The following is a 22,183-nucleotide window of genomic DNA, read 5'->3' on the forward strand; positions in this document are numbered from 1 at the left end:
AAAAAAAAAAAAAATGTACATACGCAACAAGCAACCTTACAAAATACATGAACTTTACGTCTGTTTCAGCCAATAAAAAGGAAAACTGATGTGTCATTCTTCAACGTTTGCTGCAACGGCCACGAAAAGATGTCAGTATTCTATAAGTCCGCCTATCCAGTGGCAGGAATTTTATTTATTACGTACCGGAAGGTGGCTGTCTCCTCTCCTCTACCTTAGGGTTCCCTTTCTTCCTGGAACACGGCAGAGAAGACTATTTTTAACCAGCTTATCGTGAGCCTGCTCCAAGGTCCCGTCAAAGAGGAGGGCATCCCTTACTCAGCTGAGGAGGTTATAGCCATCACAAGCGTCATACTTTGTTTAATTCTGCTTCGGACACATTTGTTTGCTTTTTAATCCTGTGCGTTTATTTTTGACACATTTTAAATAGTTGTTCATTCAAAGGATAAAGGCGACCTGTGTAACCTTCCAAGTTCCTTTCGCATTGCAAGACACTGAAGTCTAGAGAAATGTTAAATTATGGGAACTGTGGGTATTACCTGTATAAGAATTTTATGGTTTTTGCCCTTTTACTAAATGTTGGATGTAAGTAGAAAAGCTTTTTTTATTTTTTTTCAGTAACAAGACTTAAAATAACTACGTAAATAACTGCGTAACTTAGTTAAAGAAGTGCCAAGAATCTGAACCTTCCTAATCTTAGTAAGACAGTCGTGCGTGAACTTCTTCCTAAGCAGTTGCCTGTTGTGTAAGAGCGTTCGTTAAGTCATGTATAAAAAGACATGCATTGAAACGAAGTTCGAAAACTCTATAAAATAATAAATCTAAATGGAAAATAATTTTATTAATTAATTTTAAGGATTTCAAGTTTTTACTTGTTTAAATGTCAATAATTTCAGCAAAATGGTCTCTCTCTATAGTAACATTACAGGAATATGAATGTAAATTTAAGTTTCATTGAAAGCATTCCAACACTTTTTTTAAAAAAATATATAATGAAATAAATGCAAAGAAACAAGTCTGCTGTATCATTACTGCGACGTAAAAATGTTGTATAACTCGGAAAGCAACTGTCTATTTGCGTGTCAAAATAAAAAAACCAAAATCCAAAAAGTTTATCAGTTGTTTAAACAGATTATACAGTTCCATCCCACTAGTTTTCAAAGTGCAAGTTGTCTTATGAAGAATAGGCAAAATTTAAAACACAGCTGACAAAATAGATAAAATCTCCAAATAAGATCAAAGCTGCAATTCGTGACAATGAAAGTTTATATATATTTTTTTTTCTATAAGTGCTCTAAATGCAGTGTTCAGCTACAGTTGTTGTTATTGTAGGTTTTAGGCACATCAGTGACTTAGACCATTTTGTGTGGTATATATTGTTAACTGAGTTTGTCTTGTGTTCGATTTGCCTGTTTGCTGGACGAAAAATCCGAGTTTCAGGAGAAAAACCACATTAACTTCTGCTGAGACTGACTGACTCAGCCAAATTGTGCAAAAGGGCTATTGACGGGATTAGAACCCTGTACTTTTCCACTGGCTGTGTGAAGAACGATGCTTATATGCACTGTGCTACATTTAAGGAAGAAACTGGATCCGGTGTTGCAGACTCTGGGAAATTATTACGGGTATCTCCTTCCCTTGAATTCAAGACTGATGTTAAATCCATTAAATAATATCGCTAATAAATAAACAGTATTTATAAATAGTAAATAATAAACAGTACAATAAAGTACAATGGGGAATTTTTTTAAATACACGATTTAAAACGCAATAAACGTACTTGTATATTTTAACAGCACGTACCCCATAAGTCTATAACTACAGGGGACTATTAAAAAATATGTTCTCAATATGTGCACCATTCATACGAATATATCGATGAAACGTTTTTGTCAGTCCAGGAAGAAAGTATAAATTGTTTGAAGTGTGATCGCTCTCTACGCAGTGACAATTTATCTAAGATGCTTCACTTTGCGTATTTTCATATATATTGGCTTACAGATGACTTCCAATGGGTAAAAAGTCTGGAGGTCAGGGGATCGTAATGGCTGTTCCACGGGTCTCCTCTACCTTCCAGAAAGACGGTACACCTGTTCTTCCAAACATTCTTACTGGATGAACAGGTGCATCACCTTGCTGAACAATTCCGGATATTTTCCCTATTCATTAAGAATACTTGGAGAAAAGCTTAGGTCTGCAACCCATCAAGATACGTCTATGTCAGTGTTAGAATCCAGGGGTGGGGAACCTTTTTACATTCGAAGGCCAAATTTTATTTAAAACGGTCTCAGGCCTGTCAGCGAATCACTGGGTGGTTGCCAGTTCACCAATAATTTTACCTCTTCACTTTGTTTTGTCCTCTATCGATCTATCCAATATTTGTATGTCTTTTATGTTTCTTTTGCTAATGTAAGGCATAAATGTAAACTAATTTATATAAGGAGAATAACGATATATAAAATTTACCTTAAAAATATCTTGAGTTTGTTGTTATGTCTTGAAATAAAAGATGGATTTTGCATTTGAGAGAAATAGACAAAAGGCCGCAGGTTTCCTACCACTGATCCAGTACTTCCACAAACTAAACCATATAATACCATAATATGGCTGCCACTTACTCCTTAGACTTCGTCCTCGCTGGAAGCACAGTGGTTATAATCACCATTTTCTCACACAGGATGGAAAAAGGCTAAGTTCGAACCTGGTCAATGACTAGAAGAATTTTTATGGGCTATTTTCTCAACGTGGTTGAATTAATCGGTCTGACGTGAAGCGAGGATTTCATGATTTTTACTGCCAAAAATTTGGATTTTTTTATTCGGTAAACATCAGACCGATGAAGAATACACCCAATTATAGACAATGTATTGACGACTCATAGCTTTAGTAGAGTTGGGGCATAACACACACACACACACCTAAACTAACTTTATACGTGCAAATCCAGTTAGGGCTACTTTTGGATTAGCAATGCTTGCTTCACTGATTAACTTTGCCTGACACACAAAAATTAACATTGTTAACTGAAAAGCACGATTGTTCCGAAATAAGACCCTTGTGTGAAGTGAAATAATCATTCACAAAACTCTGTGCCGATCTGGATTATCCTCACTCAGTACCTGGAGAACCTGGGTTGTAACTTACAATCCAGATAATAATAACAGTTCTGAGGACGTAACAATAACAGCAGTGCTCAAATGTATGTACGCATATCTTCGGAAAATGAAGTTTCAAATTTCCGCATTCACCCACATCTTGAAGGAGAATCATGGCATTCTTACAAACTTGTAAGAATCATGACATTACAAACTTGTAAGAATGCCATGATCCCCTTCAAGATGCGGTGAATACTGAAATTTGAAACCTTATTTTCCAAAGATATAAGCACATACATTTGAGCACTGCTATTATTGTTACTTCCTCACACACACACACACACACACACACACACACACACACACACACACACACACACACACGAACAGTTAACTGAAAGCCGATCTTGGTAAAGTGCATTATGCAACTTCTCGTTGGGTGTGACCAGGGCTGTACCCAGCTGATTTACCAGCCGGCGAAAATAGGTCATATTACACTCCCTATAGGGAAGCAGTATGAATTAATTTTACTACACTAAATTTTATTTAATTTTAAAATCCCCAGCAAAAATGCACCCAAGGCGAAGACCCCATTCGCCCGACTTGGCACAGACCTGACTGTGACCTCACACAGCAAAATTACTTCTCTCATTGAGTGCCATCAGAAACAAAAAGAAAACACGCAAGCAAACTGTAGTTTCAGACTTATGGAAAACCTTGTAGATCTAGTTAAAAATACCGATCAGTACGATGGAAATTTATGAATTAACCAAATGTTTATTAATATTTATTTGCGCTCTTTATTAATATTTATATTCGTTCTATATTTATTTTATTTTTGTGTGATGGATATAAAATTAGTATAAAGGCAAAATGAGCAAATAAATAATGTAAAGGCAAAATGAGTAAATAATTAATTTCCAAAAGTTTCTGACTAAAAGGTTCAGTAGACAGAATAGATCACAAACACTGACATTTATGGTTACTGTTAATAGCACAGTTATTGTTATAGGTATTGGCAAGGAAAAATTTGATAGAATCTGAAAACAAAACAAAAAAGAGAAAGAAAACGTTTACCCGATTCAATTGCTAATTTAACATTTAACATCCCTTCTAATAATTTGTCCCCTTCTTCAAATTGATTGTCTACTCACTTCCACAGAGGGAAGTTATTCTAAAATCGGTTGCCCTTTAGTTGAAGGCAAATTCCGCACATGTGTGTTCCGCAATCAATATGTAGAAAATTGATATGCAACCTATCATTGCCTTATAAAACGAGATAATCGCTTCTTTGTCCTAGCTGTCAAAATTCCTGCACATCATTGACAGAATTTCTTTGGTCTTATAGATGTACATAGTTAAAATTAAAACCTTCAAATAATAATAACAAAAGAAAATGCTTTGTCATTTTGACTTTTTTTTTTCTATCATATTCTGTAAAAATAATTATATATGCAATACATTTCTTAAGAACCAAATGCATGGTAGAATGATTGGAATTCGAAATAATTAAATAATAATTTATTTTGATAATTATTTATATTTTATATATATTACGCTTATTTAAGCTTTTTTTTTTATTTGAAAGACAATATCAGTATTTAATAATTCTTAGGGCGACAATTAAATATATTTGAGAAAAGAATGTCATATTTAGATCGTAATTGCTGAAAGTAACCCAAATTGAATAACTTTATGGATTTTATGTTTAACTTTTTTAATGGGTAGAAATATGAAAAAGTAATGTGCGGTGGAGGCAGAAAGTTCAAGAACTTGTGCCAGGAAGGTGTTTACTGCGAGTCATCTTCGAAGTAATTTCATCTTCTGTCACACACTTTTTACAGTGGAAAAACAAAGTACTGTTATTGTGACATATATCCCATCACCTCTGCAATAAAGCACTTGTAGGTACTCAAATACGCCACATTTTGTCAAAATGAAACAATTCACTTCGATAAACAGAATGAACGTGTACTTCTCGCAGCTCCACGAACAGACTGGGCGCTCTATGTCCAGTGATGTAAGAAAAAGTGAAGAATATCCCCTTTATCTGAGAAAACTCACCCAAAATTGTGTGGAATGAGAATATTCTCGAAAAGAACAATCTTTTCGAGAAGGAAGCACTGCCTTGTGTTATCTTTTCATGACTCGGGAAATATACAAAGATAACACAAGCAGTGCCTGCCCCCTTCGGTTGCTGTTTCATTAATTTAACTTTTTGGGTCCACATTATAGCACTTTTAAGTATGTTTGAAATGACCCACTGTTTCATTTAACATGCATTTTATAAGGCTGATAAGATAGACTTTAATAGCATGCTGTATTAATAAACCAGATTAGTAATTATTATTCTGTTATCCCGCTAGGTGTGGTTTCATCAGGAGTAGTTTACTCAGGAGACAGTGAAGTAGAAGAAGGAAAGCCATTTACAATACAGTGTCGAATATCAAATTATGACATTCCAAAATGGACGTTGAATGGAGTTGTTATCAATTCCAGTATTGACATAACGTATAAACTTAATGAGGAATTAAAACATCAAGAACAGATTTTAACATTACGTGTAGAAAGTGCCGACCAAGATCACGAAGGAGCGTACAGATGCAACAGTCTCAGTAGAGATTCTCATTATGTGGAAGTAATTCCTGTAGAAGGTAAGAAGTTCTACTTTAAACCAACTTATTAAGCTAATACTGATCGAAACCGTGAAACTGTCACGAAAAAGTCTTTCGATTATAATGGTTATATTAGAAATTTAATTGAATATTTAGACGGTGGCGTAGTGATGGGGGAGTAGGGGATTTGCCACCTGGTATCGATCTACGGAGAGTCGTGTGGGCATCAAGTGCCACTATTTATTTATTTAGGGGCACAAATATATTTCATTGTCCCCGGGCTTCATATAACCTCGCTGCGCCTTTGTATTTAGATATATATCAAACTATATCCTACGTATACTATTCTACCAAATTTCTTAACTTTTTAACATGTTTTGTAACATGCTAAATATATTTAAAAGTGCATTTAAAAAATCGAATGACATTCAAAGTGATGGATACTTTTAGTTATGAACAAAACACGTATTTATTTTTACAAATACAGTACATGTTGCGCGTGTTGGTTCGTCTTTGGCAGTAACGACTGCTTCAAAGAGGTCGTGGATGACTTTTTAATCAGGTAGGAAAGCCGGTGATAATGTGCTCTATTTACCTTTTAGAGCATCCAAGCTCCACTTAAGTCCGAAGTCTCTTTAAAGAAAATGATCTCTTTGTACTACGGCACGCCAAAAAGTCGTGCCGGAGTACAGAGAGAACAATTTTTAACATTACATTAGTATTTTGCATTTTGATGTAGTTTGAAGGTTGTGCAAGATGTCCACTAATTAGTGGACATCTTGTAATATTAAAAACACTATATACCACTTCCTAACCGAAATATTACATTTTACAATAGATGAAGAGGATGATCATGATGACGACGATTCTGACGACAACCACGAGGACGACGATGATGATGATGAAAAGCCCGATGTTCTAAGGGTCCCGAAAAAGTCCAATTCTACTTTTTTGTTACAAGTGAATGAAACTATTGAATTATTCTGCGTCACTGCAAAGGATGATCAAACCTCTGTTAGTTGGTAATGTAGAAACATTACAAATAGAAAACTTTCAAGATTAATTTAATATATTTTTATGTACATTAAATTAAAATAACATTTGGAATGCACTGTAATTTAAAGGTTTTAGCACTAACATTGTGTTATAATATCCAGTTAAATTCTGGATAGCATACCCTGATTGTAAAGGGGCGTTTTACTTTGAATAACCCTGACTATTAAGGCTTGATATTCCAATACGTGATATCTACGAGGTAGTTTCAGAAAGGTGTGGATACATGTTGAATAGCGTATAAATGTCGTTTATTGGGGTCGGAAGAATGACATGTGAAATTCTTGACGACACTGACCAAAGAGGCCAGATGGTATGTCTCTCTATGTCGAATTAAAGGTGTGGCATAAATAATGCCAATTGGTCTGTCTGTATATAAAGTACACATGCTGATCTTTTAATCTGGGGAATGGCAGCGCCACCGTACAACCAATCAAGTTTCAACGAACTGCCGATAAACGGCAGGAGAGTGTGCATTCAAGAACATGCTCACACAGTTGCAAATATTGACATGTTGTTTGGTAGTTGCGAAGTTGTCTTAATTTACCTGCTGTTAGTGCGAACCGTATTGTGTAATGGAAGATTATGAAGACTGAACAACATTTTGCTATTCGTTATTGTGTTCGACATAGCATAAGTGTTATTGTGTGAGAAATGACAGAGAATTACGGAGATAAATGTTTGAAGGAGACTGCATTTTTCAAGTGGCACAAACGCGTTAAAGAAGGGCAAGAATCAGTGGCCCACAACGACTACTCTCAAAGATTTATCAAGAAATGGCTTCCGAGAATGCTTCTATGAGTGGGTTCATCAGTGACTCAAATGCGAACTTCGAAGGAGATTATTTTGAAAAGAATAGATCGGTATATCCCGGCGTAGGAGTCCAGTGACGTATCCAGATATCATCGTAAGAGGGGGAGGGGGCGTATGGCAGCGAGGTGTTTCAATGTTTTTTTTTTTTTTTTTTTTTTTTAGATATACCTAAGAACACTTATACACGCGCATGTTTTATTGATTGATCAATGTTTTATTATTATCTTTATTTGAATATTAGGAAAGCATGTAAATAATAATATTAATCACAAAAAATGACAATAATATATTATTTCCAAACATTTGGCAATAGAATACACGGAACAAACAAGTTTGTGAAAAATTATAAAAGAAAGAATAATAGAAGTACGTGCAGAGGCAGATTTACAGTCGAAGTCGAGTGATCAAGCGCGAGGGTGCATAAGTACCAATACACGTATTTTGAGTGACCGGAGTTCAAGCCTATGACCATGGGTACCAGCAGCATGATGCAAGGTGGTGCACCTTTGGATTTCTCAGTAATACACAATTTTTAATATTTTCATTAATTTATTGAAACGTTAAAACAATATAAATTCTTTCTTTCAAAATAAAAGTCCTTTCTCCCACCGATCACCGTTGGCTCAGCCGTACACATAAATCAGTCAAATTTGACAATTTAAATATTGCATGTATTCGAAAATTTGGTGAGAAAAAAATTTATGCATCACCTTTCAAAATATCTGCCCGCGCTCATGCCAGTTAAATACGGTGCCGTTTCTTTTATTCTCCCTATCTTGTGAACTCCTCTGACCGAGTGGTCGCCTAGAGCATAAAGAGGAAATTCATTCATAAAATCACTTATTACAGAATCGCTACAAAGTTGGCATTGCATTGCGCGCATAAAGCAAATCAATACACACTTCTCTGTTCAGAGGTGCGCATTCATCGTTTACTGCGAGCAAAAGGCGAAGACACGAAAAAAATAACTTTTTGAAATTCATATTACATCTTTTTATAATCTGTAAATGATCCAACAACAGGCTTTCAATAAAAAAAAATAAAAAAATACTGACACCAGAGTAACAAAATTACAGATCGTTCTGTCAAATTGTAACAATTTGACAGAACTGTAATGCAAAGAATAGTAAAAATAAAAAGTTTACAACAATGAGTAACATTAAAATCAAAACTGGACAACCTTTGGACTATCGCAGAGCAGACATCATGGATCATTCAACATTTGTGAACAGAGGCGGACTGGGTCAAAAATTCTTACCTGGAAAACTTTTAGCGGCCTAACAACAGTGTTTATGGCCATGCAATTGCATTTGATCTCCAGCCTCCGGCCCACCGGGGTTTCCCTGGTCAGTCTTATGGGCAGTCCGCCCTCTGTTTGTGAATGGTCCATCATGTAAACTAATGAAAACTGGAATAATAAATTTGCATACGTTTTCATCCTTTCTATCACAGTTTAGAAAAGAATTCTTGTAATGGGCGAATTTTTTTGTGCTCTGCTCTGAGAAACTCGTAAATGTAAAATCACTACACTTGACAATGCAGAATCACAGAATAGTACATGATAAGAGCTGCAGAACTTTCTTTCTGTGCCAATAAAGCAAAATTAAAATATCTGATCGGCTGAATTTTTTTGTTTCGTTTCCCGTTCTCGTTTCCCCAGTTTCTCCTTCAAGTAACTTTGCAACAAATTTTCAACAAATGCAACAACAATCAGTGCAGGGCTGGATTTACACATAAGCTAAGCAAGCTACAGCTCAGGGCCTCATATTACAAGGGGCCTCGCTCCACCATAAAAATTCTTTTTTAATATTGTCACAGTGAACCAGTGAAGGGCCTCATACGTGTTATAGTTTAGGGTCACGACAAGTTTAAATCAGGCTCTGAATCAGTGTACCACACACAAAAAATGTAAAATAAATTCAACACTAGAATAAAATCAGATGTGATGTACACACTGTGTATATGTATATTTGGCACTGGTTTTGCTGAATATTTCAAGACTATCTTTTATTTGATACTATGTTTATAAGCTACAGTCAAAACAATACTCGGATGGCCAGTTGCTGTGCTGATAAGAATGTGTTACATTTAAAAAAATTCTCGTTTAAATTCGTTAATTGTCTTGAGAAATGAATCTATCTTCTAAATTTAACGGTCCCCTTTCGAGATAGGGACCAAATGCAGCTGCATTGGAATAGTTACGACAGAACAAAATTATTGGTTTTTCTGGAGCTTGTCTTCCAGTTAGCTCTTCGTACACTGAAAACCCCTTGAGAAAATAGAGAAGAGCGAAATTCCTCCTGCGTTCTTTTCCTTTAATTTCGAATTTTTGGTTAAGGGAGGGCTTATTCCCCCTCTTCCCCCCTGAATACGCACCTGCTGGCAACAAAGATTAAAATTTAAGAGAGGTCCATTCCCGCGAATAAAATTATCAAGTTGTGTATATAGAATGACTGGAAGAAAAACTATAGTCATTCTATGCACACAGAGGATGACTGGGAATAAACACTCCAGAATACTAAAGAGATAGTATGCCTCCTCTGCGTATAGCTTAAACAAGAATTATTTTTTGCCACATCAGCAATGTTGATAGGATGTTCTGAGGTTAGCAACGTTTCAAATGAGGGGAAAGATAAAGCTTGGGCTACAAACTTAAATAACTTCAAGGAATCTGTCAGAGTAATAAACCATAGAAGGTTACTTAGTCTTAACTGTGTCTACAGTAATGTCAGGAGTGTTGTCAATAAAATGGCTGAATTTGAACCCTGATAAGGACAACTAATGATGACATAATAGGGCTACAGAATGGTAGTGCCACCGGGAAATTGGGGATGACAACTTCCACTACGATATGTGTAATGTGCTGTATTTAGGAAAGATAGAAGGGAAGGAGGGATCATGCTTCCTATCAAAAGCAGCTTGATCGCGAAAAGAGCGTTTGCTGAGTCTGTAGTTACGTCTGCCAGCATCGGATCTGTGTGGTGCGAGTTAGTTGGAAGCAAAGGTATAATGAGAGTGGGAGTAATCTACAGGACCCGAAGGTTGTGAAGAGTATGATGACAGTTCTACATGCAGATGGAATCGGCAAGCAAGCTTGAATGTCTTATTATGGGAGACTTTAATCCGCCCCAGATTGATTGGAATATGTGGGAGGGAAACTCACCATGTTGAAAAATTTTATTAAATAAACTAGATGACTGCTATTTGTACCAACATGTTAGAGAAAGTAATAAAATAAATTTTCTGTTTATACTCCTGCACGACAACCAGGTCAGTAGAGTTTACAATAAATCGTCAATACAAATATTTATCGTATTTAGTAGTTACTGGCTTAAACCCCCGGTCCACTCAAGGAACGCGTATTATGTACTCTTGCCCCTGACCACTCGGATACGTATGGCCGAGTGGTAGGGGTAAGAATAATTACTAAAGTATCAGATGATATCACAGGAATTAATGTACAGGAACCATTGTCAGGAAGTGATCATGCAATCGTCAGTTGGAAGAAAAAGAAAGATGTTGCAATAGTTAAAAGGTAAAGGCACGAGTTTTAACTTCAGAAGAGGGGACTTTCAGAGTTTAAAGCGCTAAATGGCATCTCTTAGTTGGGCGGATTGCCGAGGGAGAGCGAATACATTTGAATTATGGAATACTTTTAAAGCAAAAATCCCAGAAGCATACATGCAAAATGCCATGAAAATATTGCAGGAGCAGTACGCCGAAATGGATGACTGTGGAGCTGGCCGGTCAAATAGAGCAGAAAAAGATGGGACAGTTACAGAACGATGAAAAGTACTGAATCTACAACAGGTACAAGTTCATCTGTAATAGTACCACAAATAAGGTCAGGGAGTCCAAGACTGTGAATGAGAAAGCACTGACTAAGAGAGCAAAGGATGGGGACAGGGAATTTTTCATGTATGTGAATACAACGTTGTTTTTGTTGTTGCTATTAGGTTTTAGGCGCATATGTGACTAAGGCAATATTGCTCCATAGATACTGTTTGTAAATTGCGTGTGTTCTGTGGTCGATTTCCGGTTTTCTGGACGAAAAACCCGAGTTCCGGGAGAAAAATCCATGTTGCCCCGCATGAGCCCGACTAACTGAGCCACGTTCTGAAAAAGGCCTATAAAAATTCTTCTCGTCTCGAACCCAGGTCTTTTCCACCCGGTGTGGGAAGGACGGCGATTCCACCAACTGTGCTACCTACTAGGGTATGAATACAACGAAGAAAGCTAATCAGATCGGACCCTTGGGCACTGGGTATGGGAAAGTCTTAGATAACCCAGCTGACGTTGCGGATTAACTGAATAGGTACTTTGCATCGGTCTTTACTGACGAAAGACCCTCTATTCTGAGAAGACGCTGTACGAGTGAGATTGATCCATACGAAATTCATGATTTTGTAATTACAGATGACTGTTTATTACAAAAACTTTTGAGCATAAAGGCAAGTAAGGCTCCCGGAGCTGATGGCATATACCCGGTAGTTTGAGGGAGACCTTCCGGAAGTGTATTGGACCATTGAGGTTAATTATGAGGGCTCTTTGGACTCGGGGGAGCCTTTGGATTGGAAAAAAGGCCAACGTATTAACATAATTAATACGTTGGTCTTTAATTAACGTAATACATAAAGTCGGTTATAAGAGTGAAGTTGGTAAATACAGACCGGTTAGTCTGACTTCAGTGGCAGGAAACATTTTAGAGGTTAAGAGTGCAATCCAGGAACATTTAGTTAGATATGGCATTCTGAAGGACACACGGCATGGCTTCGTTAAAGGAAAATTATGTTTAATTAACATATTAGGTTATTTTGACACATTGCTCATGAGCTGGATGTGGGGAGCAATTTCAACATAGTTTATTTGGATTTTAGCAAGGCACTTGACCGGGTTCCTCATTAGAGCTTACTGTATAAGCTTGAACAGGTTGGGATTACTGGTAAGATTCTAAGGTGGATTGCTAGGTGGCTGCAGGGCAAAAGGCAGAGGGTTATGATGAATACATATTCTTCAGATTGATGCAATGTCAGGAGTGGCGTCCCTCAAGGATCGGTTCTTGGACCACGTTGTTTCTCATTTTGATAAATATCGACGAAGGAACAGAAGGCGTGATGTCAAAATTTGTGGACGATGTAAAGATTGGTAGAGTCGCTAATGATCAGTGCCAAGCAGCACTCCTTCAGGATGACCTGAACAGACTTCAGAGATGGTCAAAGAAGTGGACTGTGTTTTAATGTTGCTGAATGCAAGGTCTAACACTTGGAGAACAGCAACCCACAAATAAATTATACACTTGGTGGGGATTGAATTAAAAACAGTGGAGGAAAGGGATCTGGGCGTTACGATAGAGGCAGATATGAAATTTTTTGAACAGTGTAAACAGGCAGCAAGGAAAGCCCGTGGCGTCCTATTGACAGTTTATCGACAGTTATCCTGTATAGGCATATATAATTCAGCTTTACTGAGAAGACGGATAAAACACAGGTTTTTGAGTAAAAACTCTTTAATATCAGAAACAAGTTAAAATAAGTTAAAAATAAAGTAAATAAATCACCAATAGCTTTCGGACTTAAGTTATCCTTCCTCAGTTGGGAATGAGCGTTATTACAGAGAATGTCATGTGTCCAGCCATGGTGATCAATTATCCTGTAGAAATAGGGAGAACATAATCCCACTGTATAAGGCAATTGTAAAACCACATTTGGAATAATGTGTTCAAGTATGGCTACCTCATCTGAAAAAAGGCCTTGAGCTTCTTGAAATGGTCCAAAGACGGGAAACTCGAATGGTGAGATCGTCAAAAGGACGATCGTACATAGCTTGTCAACCAGGTTCCTTAGAGGTGACCTGATTGAGGTTTATAAGGCTCTGAGAGGGATTAGTAAAATGAATGAAGGTGGAATTTTCACTGTTAAAAACAATTCCAGTCTGCGTGAATAGTACAGTCAAATCGTTACCGTCCTCCCCACACCGGGTGGAAAAGGCCGATGTTCGAATCCCGTCGATGAAGCGAGGAACTTTAACTGGCTTTTTTCACTCCTTATCTGAGTTGGTCAATCTCAGGAGTAGACAGCAATGTTTTTTTTTACCCCATGAGAAAAACAGACAAATCGACTAGAGAACACACGCAATTTACAGTATTTTATATAAGAAATACTGTAAATATTTATGTATTTACACAATTTTATGTAAGAAATTACCGGGTGACTGTAATATAATAGTTTGTTATAAACAATTCCAGAACTAGGGACCGTAAATTCGAATTTCAGGGATTCGGGTTTAGATTAAATTGTAGGAAGTTTTACTTCAGTCAGCTAGTTGTTGATTGCTGGAAGAACTTTGAATAAATTCGAAGGTCAACTGGATTATTGTGTGAGGAGGGAAAGCATATAATTTGTATTTTCTTATCTATTTTTTTTTTTTTTTTTTTTGGCAGTGCGGCAAAAGTTGTGGCTTCCATGCACTGTATGGTGAATGCTAGTACTGTCAAAGTTGTCACAAGGTGAAACTAGAGAAGAAAGTCACCGAAGCGGTGGCTCCGATAACAATACATAAGTATACAGTGAATAGCGATATTATGACAAATAGGCTGGAGTTGCTCGTGCATTACGAAGCATGCATTCTTTACGCATAGCGGGGAATGATGGGCTCCAGCGACCCCAGAAGTTCTAAACTGCGAAATCAGGAGAATGATTCAAATTTTCTCTGAAAGATCTCAGCCGGCGCTTCCTGCGAGATTTCAAAATTAAATCAGAATCCTCCATGTAAAAGTTGACATCCTTACTGAACTCCAAGAATTTCAAGATGGATCGCATGAAAAGAAAAGTGGTGGAAATCTTTTTTCGACTGGCAGGACGTCGTGCACCACGATTTTTTTTTTTTTTTTTTTTTTTGAAGTTCGTATGATCAACAAGGAGAGGTGCAAGGAATTGCTAGGTCGTCATCAATTCTCCTGTGAGCTACCAGTTACTAATTGCATGACAATACTTTTGGCACATCGGTGGCTGCTTTTGCAACCAAACATGGTACTGTAGTTTATTTCATCCGCTGTAGTTACCTGATCTCGTCCAGTGCGATTCTTATGTCTTCCCGTTGATTAAAGATAGGCGGAAGAATTATCACTTCAAGGACTCAGAGGAAGTTAAAAATTCTTGTTGTATTGCAGGTCGCGCGTGGTGGGTTCCAGAAGTATGCCGAACAACTGAATGAGCGAACAAAGTTTGGAGAAGGCAATTGCGTTTAAGGGCTTTTTAATACTACCAGATTCCATACATGGCCCCTATTCCGGAACTTTTTGAAGCATCTCGTATTGTGATATACCCATAAATCATGCCGCTTTTCATTCAGACATCCATTATACAAAATTTTGACTGAAACTTTTCAGAATCAGCCAGTGAATTATGATTCCCTTCCCCCTCTGTTCCATAGGCTCTTGAAGAATATGTCAAAAAGAGATCGTCGAAGCAGAAGGTTAAGAAACTGCTGTGTAGAACTAAGCAAAAACCAGGGAGAGCGAAAAGAAGCATTACATTTTAACTGGATAAAAAAACTTTCGGAAAAACTGTGCTGAGGAAGCTGCCTAATACAGTCATGATCACGGCTTCAAAATTGTGTCCATATATGTGCATGCACAAGCTCTGAACGCTGCACTGTGGATAATTTTTTCCGACATTTCGTTGATAAGAGCCTGGATGGGCTGCTTGAAGTCGTATTTGGATCGTCGCATGCGCTCGCCCTTGTGCGGGCAAGCGCATGGATACAATACGTAGTACACGCGTTTCAGTGACTGTGGTTGAAATTCTCGTGACTACTAAATACGGTGATATTCTTATATTCTCTCTGAATTAAATGATATTGAATGATAAAACGATGTTAAAACGTATTAACATCGTTTTCCTCATTTTGCTTTGCTCATAACAGTTATATATGTCCCAAAGTTTCATCATTCCCTAGACGCAAGAAAAACAGTCCTCAATATCTCGTGTAACTTTGCAAAAAATTATTCATATCCTCTCAAGAAGGTGGCGTGTTTAAATTGACTAAACCATCAGGACAAAGATTTGCGATTAATATTTACACACTGAAGGAATTTATTTGTAATGTGACCCTTAGTACTATAATTTCATCTCTCCTGCCATTGACCAACCAAGAGAGCCCAGATATGGTTCTTTTCTTTGTATGCGCCAGCGCAAGCAATTTCAATTGATAGACGCCTGTATGGTACTCCACGCCTTAAGTGAAAACACATTGACTTGAAAACTAAATATAGGTTTAGAGGCATCGTTAGAAACAATTCTGCAGCCGCACTTATCTTCAATAACATTGCACGCTGTATATCAAACTGCTTCCTGACGTTTGCCTTTCGCAACCCACAATGTAACCATACATATACACCATAACTAACAACTGGCAAGAAGATGCAGTCATCGAATAAATTCACTGTGCTTCCTTTTATTCCCCAATCCTTCCTCGTTATCAGTGCAATCATTCCAGCAGATTTCCGAATCTTATCTGTAAGTAATGTGGGAAAAGAAGCGTAGCTGCCTATCGATTAGGATTTCTAAGTACTTTATCGTTTTCACAGACTAGAGATGAGCTCCACCTGAAGAAACCACTGGGTTCCTAGTCACTGATAGGTGCACTTTCAATAGCACAATTGCATTCATTAATAGGTGTGTGCCGACCGGGCTAGCTGGGTGGGTAAAGTGCTTGCCCAAAGGTCGCGGGTTCGAATCCCGCCTCGGGCTTGGATCAAAGTACTGCAAAAACCTTGGGAGGTGCATTATGGTCACAGAAGCCGATGCGCCAACAACTACCAAAAAAAAAAAAAATAATAATAATAATAATAATGAAAAATAGGTGTGTAAATACATTCTTGATATAATGAGTAAATCGTAATGCGGAAATATATATTTATTTCGGGAGGTTCCTACATGTCAGTATATGTAATCCGCTGTGCCTGTGGTACCTCGTATCCTAGAATGTAAACAGCACCTTCCCGGTACTTAGCCGTCCCGTGTGGGGGGGATCTTTGTGTAAATAAAAGGATAATAATAACAATAACACTGGTCAACACGTAAAATGTTACGAAAACGAAAATATCCAATTGTGACTAATTTTATGCTGCTGAACACGAAAATCACATTAAAATTTTGTCGATTGGCTCTTGTTTTTGAATTACAGTTGGGTCTCATATTAGCGGATTACTCTATATTATCAACTACGGCTCTCGGCAAAACGCAGGCAACACCGGAGTTTCAGTAACACCACGCTCTTATCACTTGATCGAGAACTTTCGCCTGCTATTAGAAAAGGGATGACAATGAAGAACTGGACAGTGACGTACCCAAATATACCATCTGTAATTCGTCCTATACCTCATGGTGAAGTACTACCTATTCCTAAACCGCCCGACCGTTTTTCTGTAAACTCTGATGAAGATGAAGACACTGATGAACATCAACTTGATATACACAAAGAAGTACAGCTGCCGTTTACGTCAAGGAATCTACCATTTTGTCCAAACCTTTATCATTCTGAATCACATAAGATCACAGAAAGTGAGCTTAATGATCTCATCAGGTATCTCGAACTGCCGAAGAATAAGGCAGAACTTTTGGCCTCGAGACGACAACAGTGGAATCTTCTAGAGAATCTAGATCATTCTGTGAAAGTGACATTTCGTACTCGAAATAAAGACTATGATAAATTCTATCAAACAGAAGGTGAACTCAATGTTTGTAAAGATGTTGATGGTCTAATGGCAACAATAAACATGAGGCACGTACCATTTACAGCCTTAAGGCTGTGTTATTACACAGTGGAAAGTATGCTGCTTTCAATACCTCTTGCGTATGCCGTCCACAAAAAAGAAACACACGCAAACACAGAGAACATCCTTTAGGTGTACACTATCAAAAGTATAAGTGACAGATATGGGGTGATTTAAAGGTAATCGCCATTTTATTAGGACTACAAAAGGATTACACTAAGTATTGTTGCTTTCTCTACGAGTGGGATAGTCTTGCCAAGGATATGCACTACGAGAAGAGGAGCCTCAACGAAAATCTTTAACCTCTGGAATGAAGGACGTGGCATTTGAACCTCTGGTAGATCCAAATAAAGTTTTGCTTCCACCACTCCACATCAAACTGGGACTCGTGAAAAATTTCGTGAAGGCTTTGAAAGTGAACGGTCCTGCATTCACATACTTGCAAGAGAAATTTTCTCAAGACTTAGTACAGAGAAGATTAAGGCAGGACTTTACATTGGTCCACAAATAAGGCAACTTTCAAAGACGAACAGTTCGAATGTGCCCTTACTGATAGCGAGAAATCAGCATGGAAATCCTTTCAAAATGTTTCGACTAGTTTTCTAGGAAATGTTAAAGCTAGCAACTACGGGCAACTTGTGGAAGATCTCATTATTTCTATAAAAACTGGGGTTCAATGACATGTTGTGCCCCGGTTTTTCGTAAGAAGTAATGTGATCTTCCACATTTCTTGCACTCACACCTGGATTTCTTCCTACCAAACTGTGGTGCCGTTAGCGACGAACATGGTGAGCGCTTCCATCAAGACATCGCAGCGATAAAGCAAATGGAGTGCCGCCATGTTAGTTGATTATCGTTGGATTTTGTAAAAAGGGTTGCTCCGGAAGCTGAATACAAGCGAAGGGCGAAAAGGTCCCATGTTTGATACAGGTATGTTCGTAGCTACATCGTACTGCCATATATATAAAAAATACCTTGTATAAATGTAAAAAACTACTTTTTTTCTAAAAAAAAAAGAACCAATCTGCCATTTTAAGCACTACTTCCGTGTTTAGCAACTCAAAATGTACAAAGTAAACTTACTTTCATGCCCGTAATAAGACCCAAAATGTGTTGTTCAGCGTAATTACCGATGAGTGTGACAAATCCGAACGGCGTTATGGGAACCTGGTCATTCCCAACCCTGAGTACGTGCATTTGGGTTCTAGGCTTTTGCTTGTTCTGTTTGATCTCTTTGTTCTCTTTTATCGGTTGCGTTGTGCAATTTCGGACTCGAGACGAGTTTATAAAACCCAAGTCTGAAACATCTGGAAAGTAATATTTCAAATTACTCATTATCTCTTTATAATGTGAATTTATTTTTAAAGGTGACAAATTAATTTTATCATAATATTTAACAAAATAATAATTAAAAGTTTTGTATTCTTATTATATTTAATCTGAAAAAAAAAAAAAAATCGGTATTCCGAATTAGCGTTATTATAAAATAGCTTGCAAGAAGAATTAAGCATCCAATAAACCTCTCTAAATGTCAGTAAGTCACACTTAACTGAAAATTTAGAAAGATCATGCCAAACTTCCGGAACATACTGGGGCTCAATAATTTTTATAAAATAAGTAAATAAATAAATAAAATAAAATAAAGCTTCGTGAAATTTTTCTAGTCTCTCAGTACTAAATTATCAAAATTACTATCTCGTGGGGGAACGTGACCTGAACGCTATCAATTAGGTTTTCACTTATGAGGCACCTAAAGAAGAAGAAAATCTTTATTGTACAGTAAAGATACAGATACAATAAAACAAGTCCTCCGTGACAGTAACACTTTTTTATTCTTTTAAATCATTTGGAGACTGAAATATTTCTCAAAGGCTTCTTCAATGAGGGAAACTCGCAGGTTTTTTTTTTTTTTTCTTTCCGATCTTTTCAGCCTGTAGTGAACACTGGTACAGACATGATACACAACCCAAACTATATGAACTATACCATAAGAACTGATGCACTATGGCCGGAGGAGCCAATACGCCAAAACCTTCAAGGATATTACAAGGCTAAATAACTGATATACAGGAATGCTGTCAAGTCGGGATGAATTAGTTCAGCGTATTTAGCATGCAGTGCCCACAGTAAATTGAAAAGAAAAAAAAAAAAAAAAAAAGAAAAGAAAGCGAGAGAGAAGAAATTAATAAATTTTATTATTTTGAAAAACAAATACTTTGGGTGCTTATTACGTTATTAGGAAAAAAGTGGTTTAAGAAGCACTCAAATCACTTGGTATATTTCTTAAACAATTCTATCTTCTCATCAAGACAGTTTTTAATTCTTTTTTTTTTTTTTTCACTTTTCGACATGTTTATATGCACTGACAGAATTACTACACAACTGTTTATGAATCAGCAGTTTATTGATTGTGACGAATGCTGTAGTTGAATGCGATATTACTAAAGGCACTTCGTTTAATGTAGACATAAACAAACTGCAGACTTCACGCTGTAGAAAATCACCCATTGTGACACCCATTGTGAAATCACAACTTTTTCACAATTCTGAACACAATAACATTTTCAGCTAATCATATGACAGATATAGCTAATTTATTCAAAGGATATTACAGTTTTGCTTCCGCAACTACCCATAGCACTATCACGGTAACGCTGAAAACAAAACTTTTAAACTTTAGACTTAATTTAAACTTAATTTTAAACTTTAGAATAACTAATAAATACCTTTTGTATTTATTACTGATTTATATTTCTTTTGTGTATTATTGATTTTTGTTTGTTTTGTATTTATAACAACCAATGTTATGAAATGTATTCGTGTTCTTAAGTCAAGAAAACAAAGCGACACGTCACTCTGAAGCTGTCTCTCTTGCTATCATATAGCAAATAATTCAGGCATGCGCATAGCGACTCTTTGGAACGCTTCTCACACACATTATTATTATTATTATTATTAATACCCATATGGTGCAAGGAAGCCTGAGGCTTATGCTGCACCAGGAAAAAAAAAAAAATTCCCAAGTTACCCTGAGAGAGAGAGAGAGAGAGAGAGAGAGAGAGAGAGAGAGAGAGAGAGAGAGAGAGAGAGTCAAAAGTAGAAGGGAATCACCAAGGAAGAGAAGAATGATGATATCCAGCTCAGGACCCTGGGTGTGCCAAGCCCATACTCACCAGATGTGAGCCCCCGGGGTTGTGTTGTTGTTGTTGTTGTTTTTGTAGAGTTTCAGGAGTACCAGTAACTAAAGCCATATTGTTCTGTGTATATTGTCTGTCAATTGCGTATGTTCTGAGGTCGATTTTCTGTTTGCTAGACGAAAAACCCGCGTGTGTTTTGTTACTCTCGCTGCTTTTGTTAGTTGTTGCTGTTGTCGTAGGGTTTGCGCGCGTCAGCCACTTGGACCATATTGCACCGTATAAATTGCGTGTTTTTGGTAGATTTTCCTGTTTGCTGGAGGAAAAACTGGAGTTTCCGGCAAAAAAAAAAAAAAAAAACCATTCTACCCTCACCTGAACCTGAGTCGCGTTATGAAAAAAGCCCATAAAAATTTCTCTCATCAATGACGGGATTCGAATCCAAGTTTCTCCACCCGGTATGTGAAGGAAGATGCTGGTGATTTCAACGGAAGATTCAAAGGAGGACGATTATTTTCGATTACGAAATGTTGAATTATGAATATGGGGTATCAAAAGAAAACTTTAGAACCACTGCTCCAACATGTGTAAAACGTGTTGATGAGTTTCGTATGGTTTCAATTCTGTACTGCATGTCGCCAATAACGCAAATTTGGAGGATTGCTTCAAAAATGTAAAAGATTTTAGCACAAGGACTACAATGGCTATGTTGTGCCTTTAAAGTTATTATTGAATGAGATATTTCTAGGTAGGCACACTAAGCAGATATGAAAAAGGAACGTGCGTATCTTCAAGAGATAGGTGAAGCGATCATCTGTATTTGCTTCATTTTTTCATAAGATACAGTATTACAGGTTCCTCTTGATTTTTGAGAGATACAAATTTTGTCATTTCGCGCTGATACCAAGGACAACGCCAGCAAAATATGTTTTACTGTAAAATATGATATGGCAGTTAGCACATTGGGCAGGGTTTTAGCTTTCGAAAATGTAAAGATATCGTTTAACACACACACCTCAGACTTAATGTGGAAATAGCCCCTCCATATTCCAGCGCAATAATGCCTCACCCCATCTACGCAGGAAGCAGTGCAAAACCCTGGTTTGAGGAAAACGAAATCAATAACTCATTCTACACCAAACTCAAAGTAGTAAAAAAAAAAAAAAAAAAAAAAGACCTCAAAGACCTGAGGGTAATTGTGCAGTCTGAAATGAAATTCTCTGAGCAACACAGGCAGGGTGATATACAGCAATTGCCAGCAAGTACAAAAAAGTGATTATCCCGTGGTGTAAGGCAATGGTTAGTAATCGTTGGCTAATTATGTGTCCATTAGTAATTCGTGAGTATGTGCGTCAAGCGCAAAAGCAACTAAGACTATGAGGCGTCAGTATATTGTGTCTACGTTTTTTTTTTTTTTGTGTGTTCTGCGATCAGTTTTACGCGTCCACCTGACGAAAAACCGAATTCCCGAGAAAAAAAGTCACTTGGACTCTCGTCCAAGACCGACTAATTGGGCTACGTTGTGTAAAAAAGCCGATAAAAGTTCCTGACGTCACTGAGTGGATTCGAACTTTTAACCCAGACTCAGAGGATTCGAACCCAGACTTTTACAAACGGTGTGGAAGAATGACCATTATAATCACCGTGTTACCGCAAGGGACAGGTATCAGCAAAGGTACCTGTATAATACAAATTTTC

General features: G+C 37.3%; 1 protein-coding gene across 1 annotated transcript in view; it reads left to right on the top strand.

The window, feature by feature from the left end:
• Positions 1-214: 214 nt before the first annotated feature.
• LOC150083325 (basigin-like) overlaps positions 215-22,183 on the top strand; it is a 218,123-nt gene continuing 196,154 nt past the window's right edge. Inside the window, exons 1-3 of the mRNA XM_090377977.1 lie at positions 215-585; positions 5,462-5,749; positions 6,549-6,732. Of these exons, the coding sequence (XP_090234103.1) occupies positions 510-585; positions 5,462-5,749; positions 6,549-6,732 (548 nt within the window). The 5' untranslated portion in view covers positions 215-509. The remainder of the gene's footprint in view (positions 586-5,461; positions 5,750-6,548; positions 6,733-22,183) is intronic.

This window comes from Mastigoproctus giganteus, chromosome 7 (genome assembly GCF_048544385.1).
Source record: "Mastigoproctus giganteus isolate SK-2022 chromosome 7, ASM4854438v1, whole genome shotgun sequence".
Classification (NCBI taxonomy): domain Eukaryota; kingdom Metazoa; phylum Arthropoda; class Arachnida; order Uropygi; family Thelyphonidae; genus Mastigoproctus; species Mastigoproctus giganteus.